Source organism: Lepeophtheirus salmonis, chromosome 3 (assembly GCF_016086655.4).
Source record: "Lepeophtheirus salmonis chromosome 3, UVic_Lsal_1.4, whole genome shotgun sequence".
Classification (NCBI taxonomy): Eukaryota; Metazoa; Arthropoda; class Copepoda; order Siphonostomatoida; family Caligidae; genus Lepeophtheirus; species Lepeophtheirus salmonis.
In genome coordinates, this window is record NC_052133.2 from 35,607,915 (window position 1) to 35,631,460 (window position 23,546).

A 23,546-nucleotide genomic window follows, 5' to 3' on the forward strand; every position below is an offset into this window, starting at 1 on the left:
AGAGTAGGGATATTTTATATTTTTTATTAGCCAAATATTTGTTATCCGGTCCAATATCTGCATAATACAGCCATAAATGTAATGGTGTTTCTCTTTTTAAAATAAAATATGCCTGGTTGTTATACTTATGATAGTTAAAAAATTGAGTGGTGTTTATTATACCTATAGGTCTGTCTTATACATTTACGAAGGAATTGTCACCACAAGACATTCCAGATGACTGTTTTGTCATGATATTATCATTACTATCCAGGCTAAAATCTCATTCATGAACTTTTAAATTGAGGAAGTAATGCATTTAAGTTTGAATATTCTTTAGTTAGCATTACATATATCAATAAGTTATAAGGTCAAATTAAAAAAAAGGTTGGGAAGAATGGGTGCGATTATTACTTAACATCCTTTAAGTTTATTTTGTACTGCAAGATTTTAATTTGACAAACTGATTAAATAATTTGACTATTCATATGACTCTCAATTTTCTTCCATCTTTCCAATGATTCATTTGTGAAGATTGTATATAATATATTATGAAAATTTAATTTTATATCAAAGATGCCAAATGCCCATAAGATTTTTTTTCTTTCCTTTATTCAAAGAAATACATATATTTAGATATATATAACACATGCCATAGTGAATAGATAATTAAATAATATATTTAAATCAAGCTGTGTATTACTACAAATAACGCCTTCGAAACATAGGTGTGCCTACTTTAGGCAATATTTTCCAGTTTTGGTTGGAACGCCATATAATTTTGGGAGTAAGAATTTCTTTTGATGCATGAATTAAGATATTTGGTCAATTTTAATTGATTCCAATTTGATTTTGACCGGTTTTTACAGAGGGAAATGCCCTGAAAGCAAAAGCGCATTGCACTTTACAAACGTGGTCCTCTAAAATAGCTTTAGGACTGAAGGATTGTGCAAGATGAAAACAATTTTCAATCTTAAGGGATTGGCAAAGAGGACCTTCCTTTGTGCAAGTGCACATGACGCACGGAGATACGCGTCGTGCATCTCCAGTGTCAATATGAATATCTCCAACTTTACACATGACTCTTTCCTTCCACAAATCCAAATCCAGACTTGGAAGAGATTGACAGGATATCCGAGGATTCAAAAATGGATCGGGTATATCAAAAATAGCACGTTGTATTGTAGTAATATCATCAGTGGTATCGCAGAGTACCTTTGATAGCGTAACTTTACGAATCTCTGCTAGTTGTGTTTCGGTGAAGCGTGTGAGTGGATTTCCGCCTTCATACCAAAAACGATCACATTTTCTCAAGTTACGGAATTGAATACCAATAATACAAGCAAATGTTGGACCAACCAAACCACCATGTAATGCAGTTTCGGCTAAACCACCTTCAATGAAATAATAATAATTATTACAATCAATAACGGAAATTAAAATACATAATATGTAAAATGACATTGAATAATTAATTAAAAAAATAAAACTTCATGCAAGTTTATCTAGCTAATAAAAATAGTTTTTTAACAAAAATCTAAAAGATCTAATTAAATAATGACACTCCTTCACATAATAAAAATGTACACAAAAAATAACAACATTCACTTCCTGGGACAGAGTGTAAAAGTGATAATCATTGTATTCAGACTTTGTTAATTTAAGGAAAATAGCAACCTACCTGTAAATAAATCAATATCATCAACATGTGCGTAAGTTCTTTCAAGCCTTTCAACGACAGGAAGAGCAATTTCTCTTTGTAAATCCTTGAAACTTTGAGCTCTTGTCAAATTGCAAATAGACCTGTAAAGATTATAGCCTGGTATACCATGATCCCTTCCACGTTGAATGTTCAATGAAGCAAGGTCTAAACCAGAATAAGGAGTATTTTTGTCTTCAAATAAATGATTGGTCACTTCATCAGTAATGAATTGATCCAAGGTTTCCATTGAGGTAGAGCTAACTCCTCGTATTAAATCATCCATCATACCAGGCTCATGCAATTTATCGGGATTAAAGAACATGTCTGCTAATTTCAAAGGTCTTCCTTTCTCAGAATATTGATTGTTCATTCTCTTAAACTTAGGTTTGATTAAACTATGGCCAAATCTAAATGCAGCTGTTGCAAATTCATTCAAAATAGTTGGATTACATTTTTCATCATAGGATCTATAATATCCCTCTGGTAGTAATCCAAGTTCATACAAATTCACTGCGTTCCATCCAAGTACACGAGGTAAGAATTCATTCCATGTAATATGTTGTTGAATGGAAGAAGCAATTCTCCTTGCTTCATGGAAGAGTTTATCATCGGACCATTGTGGATTTAACCTAATTAACTCATCAGCAATTCTATTATGTTCTCTCATGAAAAGAGTATGAAGGGATGTAAGTAAAGGTTGCTCACTGTTCCTTGCATCTCCAGCCTCAAAGCAATAACCAGACTCTGCTTTACATTCCTTATTTTCAGTAGTTAGGGGAAGTAAATCCTTTTGACCATGTCTTTGTTTAGTAGAGTTGAGTCTTCCCCCGTGCATTTCTCGAATCTCTCGCATTTCACACAGATCAGATCCATAAACATTAGAACCATCTGCGAATGAAGTAATTTGATTCATTTGTTCTCGAAAGCCCAGAGTCAATTGCCCAGGCATTGATCTTGTAAAAGCAAGACAAAAAGGCTTTCCAGTGGTGATGTTGATAGAAGGATAGAAAGGATCGCCTTTGGGAACAGGTATCGGAAGACATTCTGGATGAATACGACTAGCAGCATCACAATCTTTACATTCAAGAATGGAGTCAGCAAATCCACTAAATAATCAAATAAATATTAATAATCATCATATATTACATATTTTTCATTCACAGGATATTTCTTAACATTAGGATGATAATAAGGTTATTTATAAGAAGGAGGGAAAAAAAGGATTGATGGCCCAATAACGTTAATGAAATATTTAAATAAAATGACCATCAAGGTTGTAAACATTCATTACCTACTCCTATGTATTTAACCATATCATTTTCATTGTCAAATATACGTGTAGAAATAAAACGGACTCGAAGCAGTAGGCATTTTTAATGGGCCATATTATTTAAAGAAGAAAAAAAACATTTATAGAATATATTTAAATTTTGTAAGAATCTATGACCTTTATATATATATGAATGTTACAATAAGACAGTTGAGTACAAGAAACAGGTTTACTGATTGCCAAATACCATTATAGTTTGTGTCTAAACTCTAAAGAAATGTAAAATTTATTAAGAATCACAATAATTATATGGATCTATTACTATTTGTCTAAATGAATATAACCTTCATCTGGAACAAAAAGCCAAATCAATCTTTTTTAAGGTCTTACACACATGAATAGAAGTTTGGTTTGAAATAGAAAATAAATATGTAGAAAACAATCATGATATATCAATGTCATTGCACTCTTGACCATGTATTTTGCAAAATAATAGATTGATAAAATACATACCTATTTACTGGAGTATGAGTAATGTCATGATCAACAAATTGACCCCATTGCATCATCATAAGAGAATATCGTACATGAGGAGTGCTGACATCATTGTGAATATTGACTGATACGAGTCTAGGGCTGGGTAAAGGTGATCCAGTAACAGAGCGACTTCTTGGACTCATAAGACCATCATCATAGGCGGGGGCTAACAACCGTGTAAACGCACGTATAGATTTTCCATATTCGGGGAAAAGAAGATTATTGCACCATCCAGTTAGGGTTCTATATTTGGTAGTATGATCACAAGGTAAAGTTTGTTCATCACACTGAAAAACTTTAGGAATGTCCATCACATCTGACACGTCTATATTTGGTAGAACGTCCATAAGTTCTCTTATATTACCAATCCCTCGATTTCCAAATTCAGCATCCTTAAGTTGACGATTTGCTCTTGTGGCATCATTTCCATCTAGTAAGTTGTTTAAAAACCGTCGGGATGCGTATTGTAGTACAAAAGAAGAGTTGGATATTTCAATGGATTGTGCCTTTGGTTTTAAGAATCCATAGGAGGAACCAATTGGTGACTTGGGATCAGCAATATCTCCTGTTCTCCAGAGATTCCATTCTTTGTCTTTGATTAAACTTACATCTTTTTTGGCTCTCTCAATGGCATCCAAAAGCATATTATCAGGAACAATAAATCTTGGCGATGCTGTAACCCACCCGTTATAACTAACTCTAGGTATAATGCTATCACCATGACAAGGCATGAAGGCATTTAAAAATGGATCTGATTCTATGAAAACTTTTGGTTGAATGAATTGCACAGAAGGAATATTTTCACATATGATATGAGCTAAAGTTGTTTTGCGAATTTGATTTAATTGTTCTTTTGAGAGTGAAGAGGGTGGAATGTCATTTTCATACCAATAACGATCTCCCGTTTTGTAGTAGTACATTTGTCTCCCTATGAGACAGGCAAATGTGGGTCCAACAACTGCACCGTCACTTGGAACTTCGGCTAATCCTCCAATAAATAAATCTATTTCTTCGACAGATGTGTACACAGATTTTAAAATGTTAACAGTCTTCTTTCCCATAATATTTTCCAATTCTCCAAAATTACGAATTGGAGATAATGAGCAGAATTTTCTCCATTCAGTATAGCCTGGGATACCATGGTCACGTCCTTGTTGAATTGTTTGAGCTAGAATATCGAGGCCTAATCCAGTTCGCGAGTCCATAAACATTTTATTTGTCATTTCCTCATTGATGACCAAATCTTCTTTTTCTGCGTGACTATGAGTTAAGCCACGGATAAGATTATCAATCATTCCATCTTCGTACAAGCTGAAAGGGTTGTAGAAAGTAGAACTAAGGAATTCTTCTTTAATTGTCTTTCCATTTGGGTCAATAAACTTGAATGTAGAAGGAATTAAAGACATGATAAATCTAAAAGCTGTAGTTGCCACCCCATTCGCTGTTCCGGGATTTGTATTGATGTCATATCCAGAGAAGAAGCCCATTTGTTGAGGAAGTAAATTATATCGGTCCATAGCCTCTTTTCCTAAAACTACTGGAAGGTATTCATTGAAAGTAATATGCTGAATTTGAGCTCCAATAATTCGACGAGTCTCTTGAAATATTTGTTCGTCATTCCAATGTGGGTTCAAAGTTCCAAGAGTTCCTGCAACTTTGTTGTGTTGTCGTACCCAAAGTGTATGCATTGTCACCAGCCCTAAATTTTCATTGACTCTCACATCTCCAGATTTGAAACACTTAAGGCCACTCTTACGATCTTCTTTGCAATCCAAACTATTTTCTGTATCTTTTGCTAAAAGATCACTACCTTTTTTATCGTGTTGAACTTTGAGAAGCCCTCCACTAAATGACCTCAACTCTTCAGCTTCTTCTTTGGAGCTTCCGTAAACTGTGGATCCATCAATGAATGACGTGACTTGATTGATTTGTTCTCGTGGCCCTAAGGTACATCCTGTTCTGGAGGCTGTTCCGGATCGAGCATATTCTTGGCATCTTAAGCCTGCTTTTGAATAAAAAGGATCATTCGAAGATATTTTTATTGGATAACACTCTGGATGGAAATTTTCAAATTCTATATCACAACACTTGAGCCGCTGTCCTAAATATCCAGCCATTTGAGGTGTATGGGACACGTCGTGATAAATAAACTGACCCCAAATAGCAGTGATCATCATTAAGTGAGGATGAACCTCAGAAAATCCTTGAGAAACTGCTAAAGAAATTCCACGAGGACTAGTTAGAAAAGTCCCATCTTTTTTTGTTCTGGGAACACTGATTCCATCAGCATAGTCTGGAGGAAGGTAACGAAGATATCTTCTATTTGCAACACCCCAGTTTGGATTTTGTACATTATTGCAGTAGCCATTATAAGCACGATATTTTCCAGGTTGACATGGAAAATCGACTTTGATGTGACAGAGCTCACTTAATGCAGTTCCACGAACATCTGCCAAAGGTAGTTTGAATGTAATATCGTTCTTGGAGAGGTTATAACGCTTGGCAATGAATTTAGTTGCCTCTTCTGCAACCAGAGACACTTTGGATATGTTTTTAGAAATTATTTTGATTTTGGATGAAGCGGCCATAAACCACTCAGGAGTCCTCGGATCTTGACGAGCATCACTTTTATAGATTCGTGGTTCAATATTTTCTAACCTGCTTTTGACAGAAGATTCAGCCTCAGTGACAAATGATGCCATTTCCCGAAAAGGAATGTTGGGGAAGTCATTTCCCAATTGGCGCTTAACTCGTAATTTGCTTTTAGCAAAGGATTCTTCAAAGGTTTGCACGGCAAAGATATCAGTTTCCAGTATGGAAATTTCATCTCCAAGCACCAAAAGTATGAAGCATGAAGTCAAAATTACTAATTTCATTATTATTAATTATTTGCTTTAAAGCATTATTTTATGAAGACACTTTCACTAAAGACGCGCAGGTATTAAGTGAATCTTTCCTTATAAAAATAAATATTTAAAAAAATAAAAATAATAAGAATAGAATGAACTTAAATCCCTCCTGTAAATGCCAAATCAAGGTCAGGGTCAATCTAAAAACCGAGGAATTATTTTTTTACACCTTCTTCTATCTTAATCAAATCCCAAATTAGTTACATGTTTAAAAAAAATTTAACAAAGAAGCTGCAATACTTTACAACCTGATTTTAGGCATGTAAGAAAAAAAACAGAGTCTGTTTCGTAACGGCTACTCCATATATAACGGGAATCCATTTCCAAACGCTCTTCTATCCAGAAAAAAAAAAATATTTTTACAACTTCCAATGAAGAGGAAAAAAAGTAGAAATGTTACTTTTTCAACTATTTTTGGCAAAGTATGTATGTATTGGTAGTGGTGGTGGTGGTGGTAAAGAAGTCATATCTGCTTTAAGGTACATAAAGGAAAAGTATTCACGATACCTCCTCCATTTTATATAATGATACGCGAAATTATAAAATAAGAAAAACAAAACTTTCAACAGGATAAAAAAGTGAGAAATAATGTCAAACCTTCTAAGTATATATTAGTTCGTCTACAAGTTGTAACTTGTATAAGCAAATTGCAATTGCAAAAATGAGATGAATAATTTAGAGAAAGATTTTTCTTGGAGAGGGGGGAGAATATTTTTTTCAAATCTTCCGTCTAATATCTCATTTTTTCTGACTCTGATATGAGGTGACATATTTTTTAATAATAAGATTGGGCCTTTTTAATTTTTTCGATAAAATAACTTGACATATTTTTGATTGAATGACGTTTTGTTTTTTTTACTAAGTAATGTTTTTTTTTTGTTTTTTTTTGGGTTTATTTGAATGACTTTTTCGGGTAGACTTAATCGATATTTAGTTCGTCCTTTTTCTGTAAAAAAAGTATATATATTTTTTTTTCCAAAGACCTTAAATTTCAACTTTTTTTTCCAAGTCACTACCAAAATAATTTTAAAAAAATCCAAATTGACTTCATAATTTTTCTCGACTCAGATAATTCATGAGGGTTGTTACTTGTCACCGCCCCTCTCAGCAGTCCTGGGTAATTATGATGAGGAGGATGTAATAGAGTAATACCTTGAGATACAAGTGACTCCACATACGAGGTTTTTTTTCGTAGATATGAGGTGGATTTCGAACAAAAATTAACATTGACATCCGAGCTAGTTTAGTTAAGTTAATTTTAAGGCTAGAACAGATTATTTTTTTGGTTATTTCTTATAGGATAAATTGCTACAGTTTTTTTAAGATGGATTTCAATGTATTACTGTATTGTTGAATACTCCTTGGATGGTCGTCGATATGATAGTGTTGTAATTTTTGACTTTTTGAATAGAAAATGACTAATTGATAATAAGTATACATTATGTGGCACATTATAAAGTTCAATTGCCCAAAATAATTATACTACTCGTAAAAACGTAATTTCAATACTATCAAAAGGAAATGATAGCCTCAATTAATAATTTGTAATTAAATTAACTAATGTCATAATTGAATAAGGTGTTATGAGATGTTACAAATTGTAACGTACAAGTTACAACTTGTATACAGCATAATATACACAATCCTATTCTGCAAAAAAAAAATTATCCAGAAAGTATGACAATTAGCCACAAACTATTTACCATATTAAAGAAGATGTTGTCTTCATATTTATACAAATACATATAGGAATAACAATATTATGTACATATTAATATCCGTAAGCATCAATCTAGTATATGAATATTCACAACAATTCCGCATTTCTCATTGTTAAGATTTAAATCAAGGTTAAGTTTACCTACCTTTTTAAAATCTTAATATGTACATCCTCCATTGTTTTGCTTAGCTAAGGCTTGGTATACGACGATGACGACGATTCATGGCGTTAGAATAGGAGAAAAGTTTAAGAACATAAATGTAATATTATAATTCATGGGAGACCTTGAATACATTATGTAGATAGATGGATAAATATCATGTAGAAGACGTAGAAGAAATTATGCGCTTTACAAAAATGATTACTACTATATGGCTGACGAAATAGAATGTTGATTTCTGATATTGTGTAATGAAAGATGTCAAAATATTATGTATTCATTTTTTTTAAATAAATTTCGTGCAATATTTATTAATGTAGAACATGACATCACTGTATGAATCTCTGACATCAATCAAATTATTGCAAAATAATGAGAATGATAATTAAAAGTATATATAATTACATCATATTTGATATTCTCTATATTTTGTATAAAAAATGTACAGAAACACTCCACGTTTAGTCCGGGTTTAACCCTGGAAGGTACAAGAATCTTCATTTCAAACTTAAATTTAAAACAACTTAAATGTAGGGATGGCATAAGTTTAAATTTAAATCGTGTTTGTCCTTATAATAACTAGAATACAAAAAGTTGTTCGTAGCAGCACTAGTACACACTTTGTGTTCTAAACAGTCTGCTAGAGTATCCAGGGGACAAATTACCGAGACTATTTGGGTAATTACTGCTAATATCACAATAACTTTTGAATATGTTTATCCTTCGGAAGTCAAAGTACAGCAATGAATAATTAAGTCCAGATTTATATATACACATTACACAGAGTATGATCATTTTTATCATTCCAAGACCAGGCATTGCGCACCGTTTTTGAGCTCGCAAACTATGTAGAAAATAAATTCCAGGGTGGTTCATGTAGATAAAAAACATTTTTTAGCAATATCATTAATTAAATATATATTTTTTGTAAATTCTAAAAAAAGTGCGGATAGTCCTCTGTTTCGTAGCCCCTAAATACCTTAGTAATTAAAGCTATCATTTACATTCATACCAACATAATACATTTTTTGTTCGCAGTGCTACTATTAACAGACTCGAATAGTTTGGTATATACATGAAACCAAATTACTCGAACTGTAGGGGGAATTATTGAATGTATATACGCTTCTCCTTGTGCCTAAAATACATATTACATAATTATTATTTTTGGTTACGAACACCCGTCTACTAATTATTATGTTTCTAGTACAAAGCTCTGCTACGAATATCAAGTTAAAAAAATCAAAATACCTTGAAAAAGGGCTATGAAACGAATGAACTCGAAAGGATAGTAATGAAATTATTTTTTCAAGATAAACATAATTGAGATATTAAATTATATGCATAACAGGTTTCTCGTTGGAGACGTCCTCAATCGGAGAGAGAGGAGAAGGGATATACTTATATTTTAAGTACAATGCAAGTCGTTGTACACATAATTATGTCTCAAAATTGTCTTCCTTCATGCATGTAACTAATATTATAAAAAGAAGGGTTGAGTGTAAAAGGACTTATAAAAATGAATAAACCTTTTGAAAAATATAAGCAAATGTTTTAATAAAGATGATATTGCCCATCAAGAAATAACGAGTTTTATATTCTTCGTAATTCTATTTTAAAAATACCTTTCTTTGTATATTATTTAATTTGTCACAACAGTTCTTCATTTATTAATTTTTTCTTGGAAAGAAATGATGTCATTTTATTTTTGAGTTGCGGATTATATGTACGTAGTAACTACAGACTAAAAAGGCAAGAGGAGACAAGATGGTTGAAATAAAAAGTCAACAAAAATATGTATATGAATTATTTTCATGATTTACGTAACCTCGATCAAAAAATATAGAATATAAATACCCTTCGTTGATGATTAAGGTTATGTATTTTTGTTTTAAAACAACTGTTATAATTTTTTAGAGCATAATTATGATTCAAATACTATGAATTATTGTTTTAATTAATAGTTTAGGTTTCTAGTTAAATCGAAAGAAAAATTCATATCCTTATCCGACACGTTGACTTCTATTAAATTACAATAGATGAGTCTTAGTCAAAAAACGTGATAACAATGAACTGTGCAAAAGAAGTTCAAAGCGAATATACACAAATCAGAATTATAAATAAGAAAAAAACATTCTATTCTTGATTGATATACATGACGCCTCTTTCCCTTACAGTCTCTTTAGTAGTAACAACTTTGAGATGATATTTTTATTTTTCGTTATTATTTAAATAAATTAAAAAAACTCAACTTAAATACAACATGCACACATAGGTACATAGATTAAACCGTTAGAATAGAGCAATGTACACATTTCCAACCCCATGAAACGGGGGTTGAATTGAGCGCCATTAGTTACACTCTTAATTGCATATATAATTTATTATATTATGTACGGGCATGTCACTCCTGAAATATCATTGTTTTATCATTAACTAAAACGTCACATATTTTTTATTAGTATCTGCGCCCAAACAGGTTTTATAAACAAGCTAAGAAAACATAGTAACGAATAAAATATTTGATTGGCAAATGAGTTGGTTGTGTTTCTAACCACATTTTAATTTAATTTATTAATAAATCAAGCAAAGAAAAAAAAACCATTTTACGTACAATTTATTAACACCTTATTACTTTATATATTTGTTTTTAAAATAATTGTTCAATAGATTTTTTGGAAGCTGATTTTAAAACTAGAATTAAATTTTAAGATTTTTCTTTTAATTCTCTCATAATTACTATTCTAACCATTTGTTCGCTAAATGAAATATGACGATTATAATAATAATAATAAATAAATACTATAATTTATATAATTCCCTTAACTCTTTTTGAAGACTAGAAATAGATCGTCATTCACTGCTAATAAGAATTTTACAAAAAAAAAAATATATACATATAAAATCAGTGAACATACGTTGTTGTTGTAATAGTTAGAAATACACTTACACACAATGGAATAGTTCTGCCTAATGAATAATAATAATATCGACACTCACAAATGTGTATGATAGCATTGATCCTGCTGCTTCCTAAATCAGTATGAATAGAATAAAATGCATGATCACTTAGTTCGTAGTATTCAATCAAAAAAAAAAAAAAAGAGTCAATTCCTTAAATTAGTTTGAAGCATCCATCAGATAATTTATGTTTGTTGATGATATCATGTGAGTGCTGTTATCCTCAATGAACAAATCTCGGTTTTGTGTCTTGTACTGATGCCAAATAGCACTCTTGGACAATATAGTTTGGATTTGTTCATTATTCCTTGAAAATTCTTGAAGCTTCTGTAGAGAGTTGATGATAAAAGAAATAGTAGCAGGCGTTTTAGGATATGAATCCGAAGATAGGATTCTGAGAAAGCATTCAATTAAACCATATTGAACAGCCTGAAAAGAAATAAAGTTATAAGCTATAATATATGTTGCTGTTTTAGTCATCATACCTGATCCACAATATTTTCATCAGAAGCTTCGACTAATTTATCAACAACTAAACAAATACCATCAGTCAAATCTTCATGTTTACTTAAAACTGCTAAAAGTGTCTTAATACAGTCTTTTATTTGACAGATTACTTCAATGCATTTACTCGACCTGATTCGAAACGAAGGAAAAAAGTAATTATGCAAGTTGTTTTTTAAAAGTAATATTTGAAAAGAATACTACCTAGAAACTTCAATTAAAATTTTCAAACTATCTGATACGAGGGATTCATCTTGTAAACTCTTTATAATCAAAGGAATGTAGCCCATAGCAGGGAGAGTATCGGCAATAAAGGACTGCGTTAGCAAGAGCTTGACTAAAGCTGTAGTTAAAGCGGATTGATTTGTGTTGTTCCTTGACTTTTCTTGAACGAAAATATTATCAAAAAGACCAATTAAAAATGGCTTAGGATTATTTATTGTGTAATTAGGAGTATCATTGTAGAGAGAAATGTAAACTCCATTCACTACCAATTCATCACAAGAATCATTTGTTCCCGTTACGTCTTGATCAGCCCATATTTTATCTTTTCCTTTACTCTTTAGGAATAAAGAATGACTAGAAAGAACAAAAAGAGTTGAAACATCATGAGTGCTCAGCTTATAGTTTCATACCTATCACATGCATCAATGAGTTTTTTCTTGAGTTTTTCTTTCTTATTGTCATTCCACAATAATTCTGGATTCTCATGGTTTGCGTCAAAGAAGGATATAGAACCCTTGGGATTTTGACGAATATATTCGATAACCGCTCGTGGTATGTATTTTTGAAGATAAATAATGAATTTCTGACCAAAGAGTTTGTTAGATAGGGCCAAGTTCATGATCTCTGCAGTTTTTTGTCTATCATCTCCTTTTGAAGCAAATATTGCTAAAACAGGTAATATTCCCCCTACAAAAATGAACATTGATGTATTATTAAAAACCATTATTAAAAACAAGTAGCAAATAAGAAGAAATTACCGTGGTTATAAAAATCCTTGATGGATCGACTGTCTGATAATAAAGACATAATTATTTCTAAAAATGTTAACGTCATGGCATTTAGATCGTAATGAAAGTTTAGTATAACACGAATGACATCGAGACTGAGCATTTTAGGAATACAAGTATCTTTTCCAGCAAGCTCTTTGACAATACTCATGCAGCCCTTGTGTAATGATGGAATTTCCTTTGTATCCAAGATTTGAAATATCGTGGGCAAATGTTCGTTATATTGAATACCTAAATCTATAAGAAGTTCCTCATTATATATATAAATATTCCATACATAACACACAAAAAAATATCTTACCTCTTGAGTACAATAACAAATTAGATAGTGCCAAAACTATTTTTTCACATTTTTCCAGGTCAAATTTATCATTTAGAATTTCCCTCAATTCGGTGAGTAATTCATTTATCCATAGATTTGAATTCGGAATGATGAAAGAAGGCATTTCATTATAAATGTTCACAAATATTCCTCCAATTACTAATTCGTCATCAAAGGATGAATACGTGAAACTGAAGTCTTCCAACAACAGAAAGAAGTCCTGTTCCTTCTGTGAATCACATATCTGCTTTTCTAAATATGTAGTCAATTCACTCCTTGTTTGATTGTTCCACAATATTAAAGGATTACGAACATTTGAGGTAAGAATTTTCAACACTTCTACAATATTTCCACTTTTCATAAAATTAATCATATGTGGCGTGAGAAGTGTGGTTAAATAATCATCCAAGACCTTGCTTGCTTTATCATCAGCAAAAGCAACTCTTAGACATGCTAAACATGCCTTTTCAGCTAATTCATTGGCTTGTGCCTGAGTATTTTTCTCGACTTCCATATCAATGCCTGTATCACAGAGAGTGAAATCGTATCTTAACATGGCTAAAAGCAAATGACAAATGGTTCCAGCTTGAATAATTTTAGAGCGTAAAAAGTTGTTCGAAGACATTTGAAGGAGACATTCAACAGCAGATGCTCGTAAAGGCATTAAATGCTGCAAATGATAGAAATTACACAAACAAAATTAGCATGTAATAAATACAACTTGAAATAAAAAACTCCATAGATATAATTGATTACCTCTAGACCTAAAATTCTGCAAAGGTTATGTTCAAAAGCAGTCAAATTCTTCATGCTTTCTGCACATGTTGATTCTTGAGCAATAGTAGTAAAAGATTGAATTGTGTATAAGCAAATTTTAGTAGAAAAGTCTTTTTCAGTGGATGAAGAGTGCATAAGAGGTATACATCTCTCATTTGCCTTGTACAAGGCTGGAATGCCATTTTCACTGTATTGGAAGAAATATGCTGTTGTAATGGATCAAAAAAAGTTTGTAAAAAAGAATAACATACCCATAAAATTCCATAACATTATTAGAAGAATATTTGATCGTTTGGAAAACACATTCACAACAGTCCAAAAGGAAGGAATCATTGCAAGAAAACAAATCTTCTCTCTCAGCATCAAACATTATCATTTGAACTAACTCCGTATAGCACGGATATGTAAAGGGACAGAGATCATTAGGGAACCTACTGTAGAGCAAACTTTGGGTTTGTAATATGAGCCTTATATTCGTATTAGTTTGTTTATCTATTTCAATTAAAGAGTTTGAGCACAAGAAGTGGTACGCTTCATTTATTTCCTCAAATTGCGTCCGTCCATCTGGATTCTTATCCGGATGATATTTCTGCGCCAACTTGAAATAAGACTTTCGAAGGTTATCCGTAGAATTTTTATGTAAATCATCTTCAGTCAATCCAAGAACTTCTAAGCAGTTTAAATATTTCTTTTTCACGGGTTCTTTCTTCATCAATTTCTTCCATGTGCCAATGACATCTTTAAGTAGCTTATATGGTTCAGAAATAATCCAATCTGAAAATTTTTCATCACACAAGTTTCTCAAATAATATGTATGACAGAAGAGCTCATTCGACAAATTTTCATATCGAATTTTTTCAATCGGAAGATATTGATACACAGTTTTTATATTTGATTTAAGCTTGGGAATAAAGTCAGCAATGTGAACTGCTAGTCTTTGGATCATGAAATGTCTCATATTTTTATTCCATACGACTTCTGGATTATTGTATTCTCCAAGAAATATTTCGGAAAACCTAATCGGGCCATATGTTTCCAAATATAAGGTCATTGCTTCTGGCAAAACTTGTTCTACTACGGCTATTCCAGAAGAGAACCTTTTGTCTTTTTTTTTATACTTCATTAAAATATGTAGCAGTTCAGCCAATGATACGACATTGGAACCCGTATACATCAACAAGAAATAGAAAACACCAGTTGTACAAAAAGATTGAATATCTAAGTCATCTTCTAAAATAAGTGTAAAGAAAAAGGCAACTTTCTCGACTATCCTTGGTTCAAAAGTGACTAATAGTTGAACGATATTCGGCAAAATTTTCTTATTTGCTATTATAGATTTGAATTTGGGTTGAGGACAGATGAGTGAATTTTCCTGATCCCGTGAGGGGAAATTCCTTAAGAAAAAAGATACGTGTACGCACAATTTGCAACATTGAGAATTTCGTAAAAGTTTCTTACCTGCAAATATCGTTGAATATATTCATGATTGTTAAAGCTAATTCAGTTTCGTCGAGAACTGGATTATTTTTAGCAATGAGAGTCCATTTAAATTGAGGTATTTTTTCAAGATTTTTCCAACTATCAAAACCAGCAGCCCAAATTTTAGTACTTTTATTTATGGTTCCATTCTCAAAAAACTCCTTTATTTCGTGAAACCCGGCAGGACCAATTTGTTCATTTCCCCTCTTTACTATAAAACCACATTTTTTCTTGATATATTGTTTCTTCATCACATTTAATTGCATCAGATGAGTAAACATGAGTAACTCTAGAAGAGGTTAAATGAGCGAGAGGTAAGAACTCAGCAAGAATTTCAATTCCACCATGTCGTATAAAGTCTTTGATATTGCCCATATTTTTGAGCAAAGCAGCAATAAACAGGATCAAGTAATCCCTTTCTGAGAAATCAAATGTCTAAGAAGAAATAAAATGAAATATATTTGTAATAATATTAAATTTTTTTTTTGTCTTTTTTACTTTTTGTAATTTTTCAATAATATGTTTGATATCTTTGAAAATGCCAATTTCTTCATAGTAAGAATTATAAAGCCTCGTCATAGTTTGCAAACAAATTCCTCTAATTTCTAAATCAAAACTAAGTAAGAACTGATGATAAACGTCATTAAAGAAAGTTAGCGGATCATAAATATCAATTTTCTTTTCTTCAAGAAGTTGACGTAAATAGTAACCACCAGCTTGAACTTCATTTTGTACTGGACTAAAGATGACTTCAAATTCTTGATAATTCCAGGATATTAATTTATCTTGCATTGACTCCTTAAGTCTTTTCAACCGATCAGATTCTAGGGTAAGAGCTCGGTTGAGCTCTAAACGAGTCTAAATCAAATTAAACACACTGCATGAATCACTTATAACCCAAGTGGTTAGAGAAATTACCTGTGAGTTCCAAATTAACTTCGAAGAATAATGATCCTTATAAAAACCATGATAAAAAAAGCTCCAATTTAAGGGGATAATGGAGGAACTCCGACTTTTTCTCAAAACGATAGGCCTTTCATTTGGATTCGGAATATCATTGGAGTTCAAAGTGTTCATCATTCTCTGATGCCAATGTTGGAACATGACGTTGTATGGCTTATTACCTGCGCCAAGATTTTGGATGGGAGCTTTTTGTAGGATGTTCCTAATCACACTTGTATCTATATTAGGAACTTGAAATGAAGATTTTAATTCATCATTATTTCGCTCAGCAATTTTAAGATTATCTCGAAAGTTCAATAAATCTTCTGATAAATCTTCTAATTTATCCTCAGAATACAGAAAGCTAATAAGTCCATCAGGCTATATCACCAAATTATTTAAATAGAACAATTTTGTTATTTTAATTGTTTTTAGTTTATTAAAAGCCTTACCATAATTTGTTTGAACAAATTTAACCCTTCATTATCCTTCGAAATCCAAAAAGATAAAAGTTTTCTAGATAATTGAGAGTGAAGTAGGAATGTTCTATTCTGCTGCTCAGTATATAAAGCACGAGACAAGTGTATCAAAATTGAACCTTCTGTTAATGAAAGTCTCTGCATCTTCTGGGACACTTCTGGAGAGCCCTCTTCGATTAATGCCTTGACTATAAGACCAGCACCCTACAAAATTTTGGTCAAAACATGTTTGCAGAAAATGTGTTTAAGACCAACCTTAACTATAGTTAGAGAGGGATGCTCAAACAAAATGAATATAGTTTTCCCAAAGGAAGAAATTTTTTCCAATAAGTGATCAAATTGTTTTCCATCTGTTGTTTCAGAAAATGGATGGCACAAACAAAATGTAAAAAAATCTAAAATTGCTGCTACCAGTAGAGACGCTGTACCTCTAGACTGAAAAATTAATTAACATTATTTATGAACTTTAAATATATGTTTAAGAAAGAAAAGGATATAAATACAGACTTACGATATGATTCATCCATAAATTGATCAGTGCAGAAACAAACGTATCTGAACTAAGTAAACTGGCTTTATTCAATTGTTCTTGACGAAGATCAATATGAATATGAGCTGGTCGAACAAGAGCGGACAGCATTTCAATGGCAGTGTAGGAAATACCATCGTTTCCACATTTCAATGCGATAACTACTTTTTGGCCAATCTTTTCTCTCATATGAGGGATGCTTGTAAATGCAGAAAATCCATATTTGGACGATATTAGTCGTCTTATTGCTTGAAATTCTTCATAAAATTGTTCTTCATTAGAGTTACGGGATAAAATCGCGCTTAAAACACCGTGAATGATTTTTTCCTTGTTATCAGAGAAAATGTTCTGAAATTATCATTTTAAGCAAGAAAAAAGAAAACTATTAATATGAACATGATACGACAGGCATTGAAATAAAGAATAAGCAGATAGCAGTAACTAAATGTAATACACTCATGTTGTCTGGAAAAAATTAAAATAATAGTAAGGGTACATGCGCATTATTTCGAATAAACTTAATTCATGAAATATAAGTATACTTTCTATAAAGAAGATTGGATTTTTTTCCGACTATGACAGTGGCTGCCAATCCAGGTGCATCTGCTACCTCTCAAGGGATCCCCTTATCACTAATGGCTTATTATCCGCAATATCATTTTACTTTTATTTTCCGTGAAAGAAAGGGAGGAAACACCTTAAAAATTCCGTAATTAATTATATTGCGTCAGAAAATTCAGATCTTGGAATGCCCGTGACCTGAAACCTAGATTTAACATTGATATTTAAACTCTAGAACAGGAAAATGACCATTATAATCTTCAAGAGACATAGATTTCGCCATGATAGCCTTTTTTTTAAAAAAAACATGTTTTAGGGCATAATTACAATTTAGAGCCAATTTCGACGTGAAAGATTGATAAAAAATGTTACAACATTTGAAATACAATTGGATAATTACTTGATCTTGATTATCATTCCTAAAAAATGTGTCTAATAAATAAAATCTAGTAAAATGAAGAATCTTATTTCGAAGCAAATCATGAATCATAGTTATGCAACGACGTAGCCCAGTGGACAACGCGCTTGGGAGAAAAAATCATTTAGAGTCAATGTGCGCAGGTTCGAGTCAGGGTCGATCCTAGAGAAGGAAATATACATTATGTACATAAACTTCAAAGATGATTATTAGTTCAGATGGAGTAATTATAATACTTTAATATTTACTCTGAATAAGTGCTACTTCATCTAACAAGTTAAAGGGGCATTTAAAAAAAAAATGTAATTATACTTTATATTTTTTTTTTAAAGGCTTAATAGTCAATTTCGTGTTTTACGGCTTAAATAACAGTAATAAATTATGATTTCGGACAAAAAAAAAACTGTTTCATAGTGGTATTTACAAAGCGACCCAAATTCTTGCAACTTTTTGGAGGTCGCAACCACAGGCATAGGAGATGGTATATAATACTTAAAATTTAGGATATGTCCTAATTTAAAATGTTAGAGTTAAATTTAGTGCCATAGATCCAATTAGTGTTTTAAACTATAGCTATTATTCTTGAGTACTTAAAATCATCCCATAAATTTAAAAGACTTGGTATTCAAATTTATGGGATTCGCTTAAAATATTTTCTATTGGGGGGGGTCAACAAAATTTTGAACAAATATTCGGAATTGAAAACATTTTCTTGATGACCTTTTTTATAGAAATACATTTCTGATGACGAATTTTAAAAAAAAATCTTAGATGACGGTTTTTTTTTCGTATTCTTTTGAAAGGTCAAATATAGTAAAAAATGTACCTTATACCCAATTACTGATAAGTTTCCCTTCATTTGGTGCTGGCAATAGCCCCCCTGTCCTACTGTCTCCTACAACAATGGTCGCGACCCACCTGTTAGGAAACCTTGGACTATTACATAATTATAGAAAAGGATGTGTATTACTATTTAATATCATTGTTTTGGATAAATTAATAAATGCATTAGTTGGAAACAAATCATAGTTATAAATATTAAATATGGACAAACATGGTATTTATATAAATATTCGATTAAACTTTACAAAAAGAATTGGCCGATACTTTATTATTTTTAAAGTTACTTAAAGATCATCATATGAATGCTTATGAACTAATATATAAATAGTATTTTTGAAAAGTAGAAATCCTATATCTTCATGTTTAATTAAATATTCTATTGATGATTCCAAATTTTATTTTTTTTAAGTTAATAATTACTATAAATTAAAAAACTAGAATACAGTCAAATCTAAATTAGATTAGAACAACTCCTCTTTTCCCGCAAAAATGTTGGTCTTACCTGAAGTGAGAAAAAAAATCCCATTTTTGGATTACTTATGTACATTGGTGATCTGTACAATGAAATAAGACCATTAATATGGATTAGTTTCAAATCATAATTATTTCACAAAATCGGTTACTTTTTCTGTATTTTAGCTAAGTAAAATTAATTATTATTATTTTAATTTTCTCAACGGTGGAATTTCGAAAACCCATTCAAATTATTTAAGAAGAAGAAAAGGACCGTGGGAATTGAAAAAAATATTTTTATTTATTGATTTGTTAATATTGAAGAATTTTTACGTAAAAATTAATTAAGTCCAAAAGTTACACTTACACGGACTTTTTTGGCATCATGTAGCTTTAATACGAAGTAGTTTATGGAGTAAAATGTTTGTGTCATAGGGAAAATTGATTTTAAGCGAATTTGACTTTTATCCGGATTTGACTGTATGTCGAAAGTATTTTGTCTTACGGAAAAAACTATAAAAAAAAATATTCACAATGATTCATACTTATAGTTTAATTGTTAATTTAAGAATGTAAATTTAAGCATTTTTCTTTTTTTTGATTTGATAAGTTTAGATCGATCTTATTTATTAAATTAATTTGTTAGTTATGTTAATTATTTTTTTTAGATATCAACTTGAATCTTACCCAAATACTAATCTGAAAGAAAGACAATAATGCAAATATTAATTAAGGAACAAAACCCTCAACCACCTATTATTAATTATGTAAAATCCAACCAAACTCGCAATTAAAAAAAAAATACATCTTCGCTAATATTAGTCTGTTTTTATTTTTTCAAGAAAAGAAAAATAAAATAAAATTTAGTCAGACAAAACATTCAAAAAAGTAGTTTCGTTTCGTCTTCGCAGAGAAAGAAACATTCATATAATTCACTTTGAGAATATATTTTGTCTAGTCGAAATTATCACTGACCCCCATCTATTCAATTTTGTAAATGAATTATGGCCATTAATTTAGCATTTAGTAAATAGATATCATCGGTATTTATGTTATTACAATTAATAAATGACATCTCTTCTTTTGAATAGTACTTCTTGTATAATTTTAATGTCAAGTAATCGATTAGGCTGCTATGTTATATCTTGTTAAATAATAAAAATATAAAAAATGAAAGGATAGATACAAATAATTACCTCCTGATTGATTTTCATATGAAGACCCGTATAGGCAATGTTGGCATTGAATCTCTTAACGAGATCCACGAAATTACAATAAGCAGGAGGATGAATTAAGAATTTTAAATGAGATAATTCCACATCCTCTTCGACATAGAATCTTAAGGGTCCATGTCTTTGTCTTGTATCAAGGGGACTAGTTCGAACATGAATATCACTATTACCAAAGGCTCGAGCAAAGTCTAGAAGAGATGCAAGTAAGGAATCCCTATCATTGGATAGATATTTTTCTACACGACCATCCATAAAGTGTATGGCAAACATTTGGCAATTTTCCTCATATCGAATTAATGAAGAGATTTCACTAAAGGGATCTAGGGCCTTGATGTTATAGGATTGAACATCTCTAATAACTAAACATGTTTCCGAAAAGCATAAATATTGTTTTATTTTGCAATCATCACTATTTAATATGTAATGAACTAAGAACTCTATGGATGAGGTAATGTGAGCATCTGAGCTGAAAGAGAAAATAGATTGTCATTGAAAGATATATAAATACAATAATTCCATAACGAAAGATTGTATGTACCTGAATGAGCCGTAGCGCTCTAAAAAGAAATTGGACAGTGATATATTATCAACACTGATTGTTACGCCAACATTTTCATTCGCCATGTAACGTATATTTTCAACGATTCTATCTAAATGGTCGTAATAATAGAGATGCATCTTCCCATAGAGTTTTTCCTTAAGGATGAATGCGTTATCAGAGTCGAGACGAAGTATTTGTCCAATGTCACGAAAGTGCCGTATGTTAACCACTGGAAAATCTTCATGCTCTTCGATAATTCCATAAGGTTCTAAATAGAGTTTAACGGAGCTACGCTCATGCTCTGATGAGTATGTAAAGGCATTTAAGTTCTATAAATTACAGAAGAAACTTGATTAATTATTCGTATTCGGATCTACATAAATAAATAAATGAATTCCGAATTAATTACCGTTTGGGGGGAGTTTTTAGGTAATTTTTTCAAAATGGTCGTGAGTAAATTCGGACGAAATTCCGAAGAGAATTTCAAATTTTCCGTTTTTTTCTTTCTCTTAAAAGTGATTTGAAATTCGGATTCGTTGAGCCGTGAGGGAGAAAGGGCTGAGACTTCATGGAACTCCCATTGATTCGTCACTTCAAGAGTATTGGGATTCAGAGTAAGGACTCGATCTGTCACAGAGAGAATCCGTTTGTATTTCCCTTTCCAGGAATGTTTGGTCACAACATAATTACAGTCCTCACTCGAAGAGGGACTCTCCGAGCTCGGATGCCGGCTCATGCTTCAATGACAAGGGTGTAGCTGAATGTCTGGAGTATCAGCTCACTATTACTTTGTGGGAAAAGATCGAAATAGTGGGGAGTTTTGTGGAGGAATGGTGCTAAAAGTCAAACTACTTGAACAGTGAAAATACTCCTCCAAGGTTCGTACGTCTCTCAGCAGCTTCCTCTTCTGCTTTATTTTATGTTATTAATATTCTATGAGAAGTCTGAGAGTAAGTTTAGAAATGGAAATTCTATGTAATATACTCTATTCAGTAGTATTTCTATTCTCTTCTGCATTTCAAGCTCACATCTATGACAGACACTTATGACGTTACGCTACAAACAATAACAAACACTCCATTTCATGGCCGAAAGAATCTAGCTATATTCAGACTTTCATCTAACTAATATATTTGTAATAGAATGGGGAAAAAGTAATTTCGTATTTTTCGCTTTATTTCAATCACAATGCTTTATATGTAGTGTAGAAACCCTTGTTCCTATTTACAAAAAACTCGGACAACTCATTTTCACAGGCCTCTATCGAGATCAAATTTGTACCCAAGAACAGGTTGTAGTCATTTGGTACCAGGTTCGGACTTTAGGGTGGATGCATAAGATCTTCCCATTCGCGCTCCCAGAGGTTCTAGCGTGTCATCAAAGAAGTGTGCGGCCTGGTGTTGTCTTGTCTCCTTTTCACCAATACTGCCCGCTTCTGTTCGATCGCAAGCTTCAAACGGTCGAGTTGTTCACAGAAGAGGGCAGAATTGTTATAAAAATTTATTTTTAAATTTTTTTACAACATTTAAAAAAATTCTCAAACACTACTGTGCAACACGAACCAAATTAGTATCGACCCCGTATACATTGTAAATGTTCTTGGTCGCTTTCGACGCATTATTCCCCTTCAGGTGGTAAAAATTTAAAATATGGAGAATTTCTTCTATTGAAACCCCCACACTCGACCCATGATAATTTATGAATGAACCGGCCAAGCGCAATAATGTCGGAAAAGTATTTGTAGTATACACTCACACCTTTAAAACACTTTATCGTATGATCCGATATGACCAATAATGAACAAGATATACTTAGTTAAAAAAAGTGTTAGAAATACGAAATTACTTTTTCTCCAACCTAATATAATACTATTTACTCGACCCCACTTAGGGAAGACTGGAACAGGTTCTTAACATTTTTTTAATTTTTAGTTAAAATTGCCTCTTAATATGGAGGAGACTCCATCTCAGAGATTCAAAGTTGTTATCTTTACTACATAAAAGGGACAAATTTTTGATTAAACTCTATCGAATGTCTGTATCAATGAAAAAAGGACTTAAATTAAAGCAAAGTAATATGTAATGAAAACCCCTATTATATGTCTAGATTTGTACTAACATGTATACATTTTTTGAGGGATTAATGAAAAATATCTTATTTTTTCAATTGAAATAGTTAATTTACTGTTTACATATGGAAATAAGCTTGTACGGGG

The 23,546-nt window shown here is 31.7% G+C and overlaps 2 protein-coding genes across 2 annotated transcripts; both read right to left on the reverse strand.

Moving 5' to 3' along the window:
• Positions 1 to 381: 381 nt before the first annotated feature.
• Positions 382 to 6,754, reverse strand: LOC121114987 (uncharacterized). The gene is made up of 3 exons (XM_040709125.2): positions 3,465 to 6,754; positions 1,661 to 2,787; positions 382 to 1,373 (listed from the first exon to the last, which is right to left on the reverse strand). The coding sequence occupies exons 1-3, from the start codon at positions 6,362 to 6,364 to the stop codon at positions 811 to 813; spliced, it is 4,590 nt and encodes a 1,529-aa protein (XP_040565059.1). The 5' UTR covers positions 6,365 to 6,754; the 3' UTR covers positions 382 to 810.
• A 4,044-nt stretch (positions 6,755 to 10,798) lies between these two features.
• On the reverse strand, positions 10,799 to 22,384 carry Rme-8 (receptor mediated endocytosis 8). The gene is given in 18 exon segments (XM_071887368.1): positions 10,799 to 11,667; positions 11,724 to 11,874; positions 11,947 to 12,321; positions 12,378 to 12,654; positions 12,726 to 12,992; positions 13,057 to 13,747; positions 13,834 to 14,041; positions 14,106 to 15,248; positions 15,313 to 15,531; positions 15,533 to 15,768; positions 15,832 to 16,191; positions 16,252 to 16,656; positions 16,728 to 16,958; positions 17,010 to 17,189; positions 17,266 to 17,631; positions 20,755 to 21,256; positions 21,329 to 21,660; positions 21,741 to 22,384. Coding segments are annotated over 18 exon segments (6,540 nt in total). The 5' UTR covers positions 22,068 to 22,384; the 3' UTR covers positions 10,799 to 11,397.
• Positions 22,385 to 23,546: the final 1,162 nt, after the last annotated feature.

What these genes read in the sequence shown, in the direction of transcription:
- LOC121114987 (XM_040709125.2), bottom strand. Translation starts at nt 6,364, where the DNA reads ATGAAATTAGTAATTTTGACTTCATGCTTCATACTTTTGGTGCTTGGA. An exon ending in ACTCATACTCCAGTAAATAG is followed by an intron (nt 2,788 to 3,464) that starts GTATGTATTTTA and finishes TTGATTATTTAG; the next exon opens with TGGATTTGCTGACTCCATTC. An exon ending in TGATATTGATTTATTTACAG is followed by an intron (nt 1,374 to 1,660) that starts GTAGGTTGCTAT and finishes ATTTCATTGAAG; the next exon opens with GTGGTTTAGCCGAAACTGCA.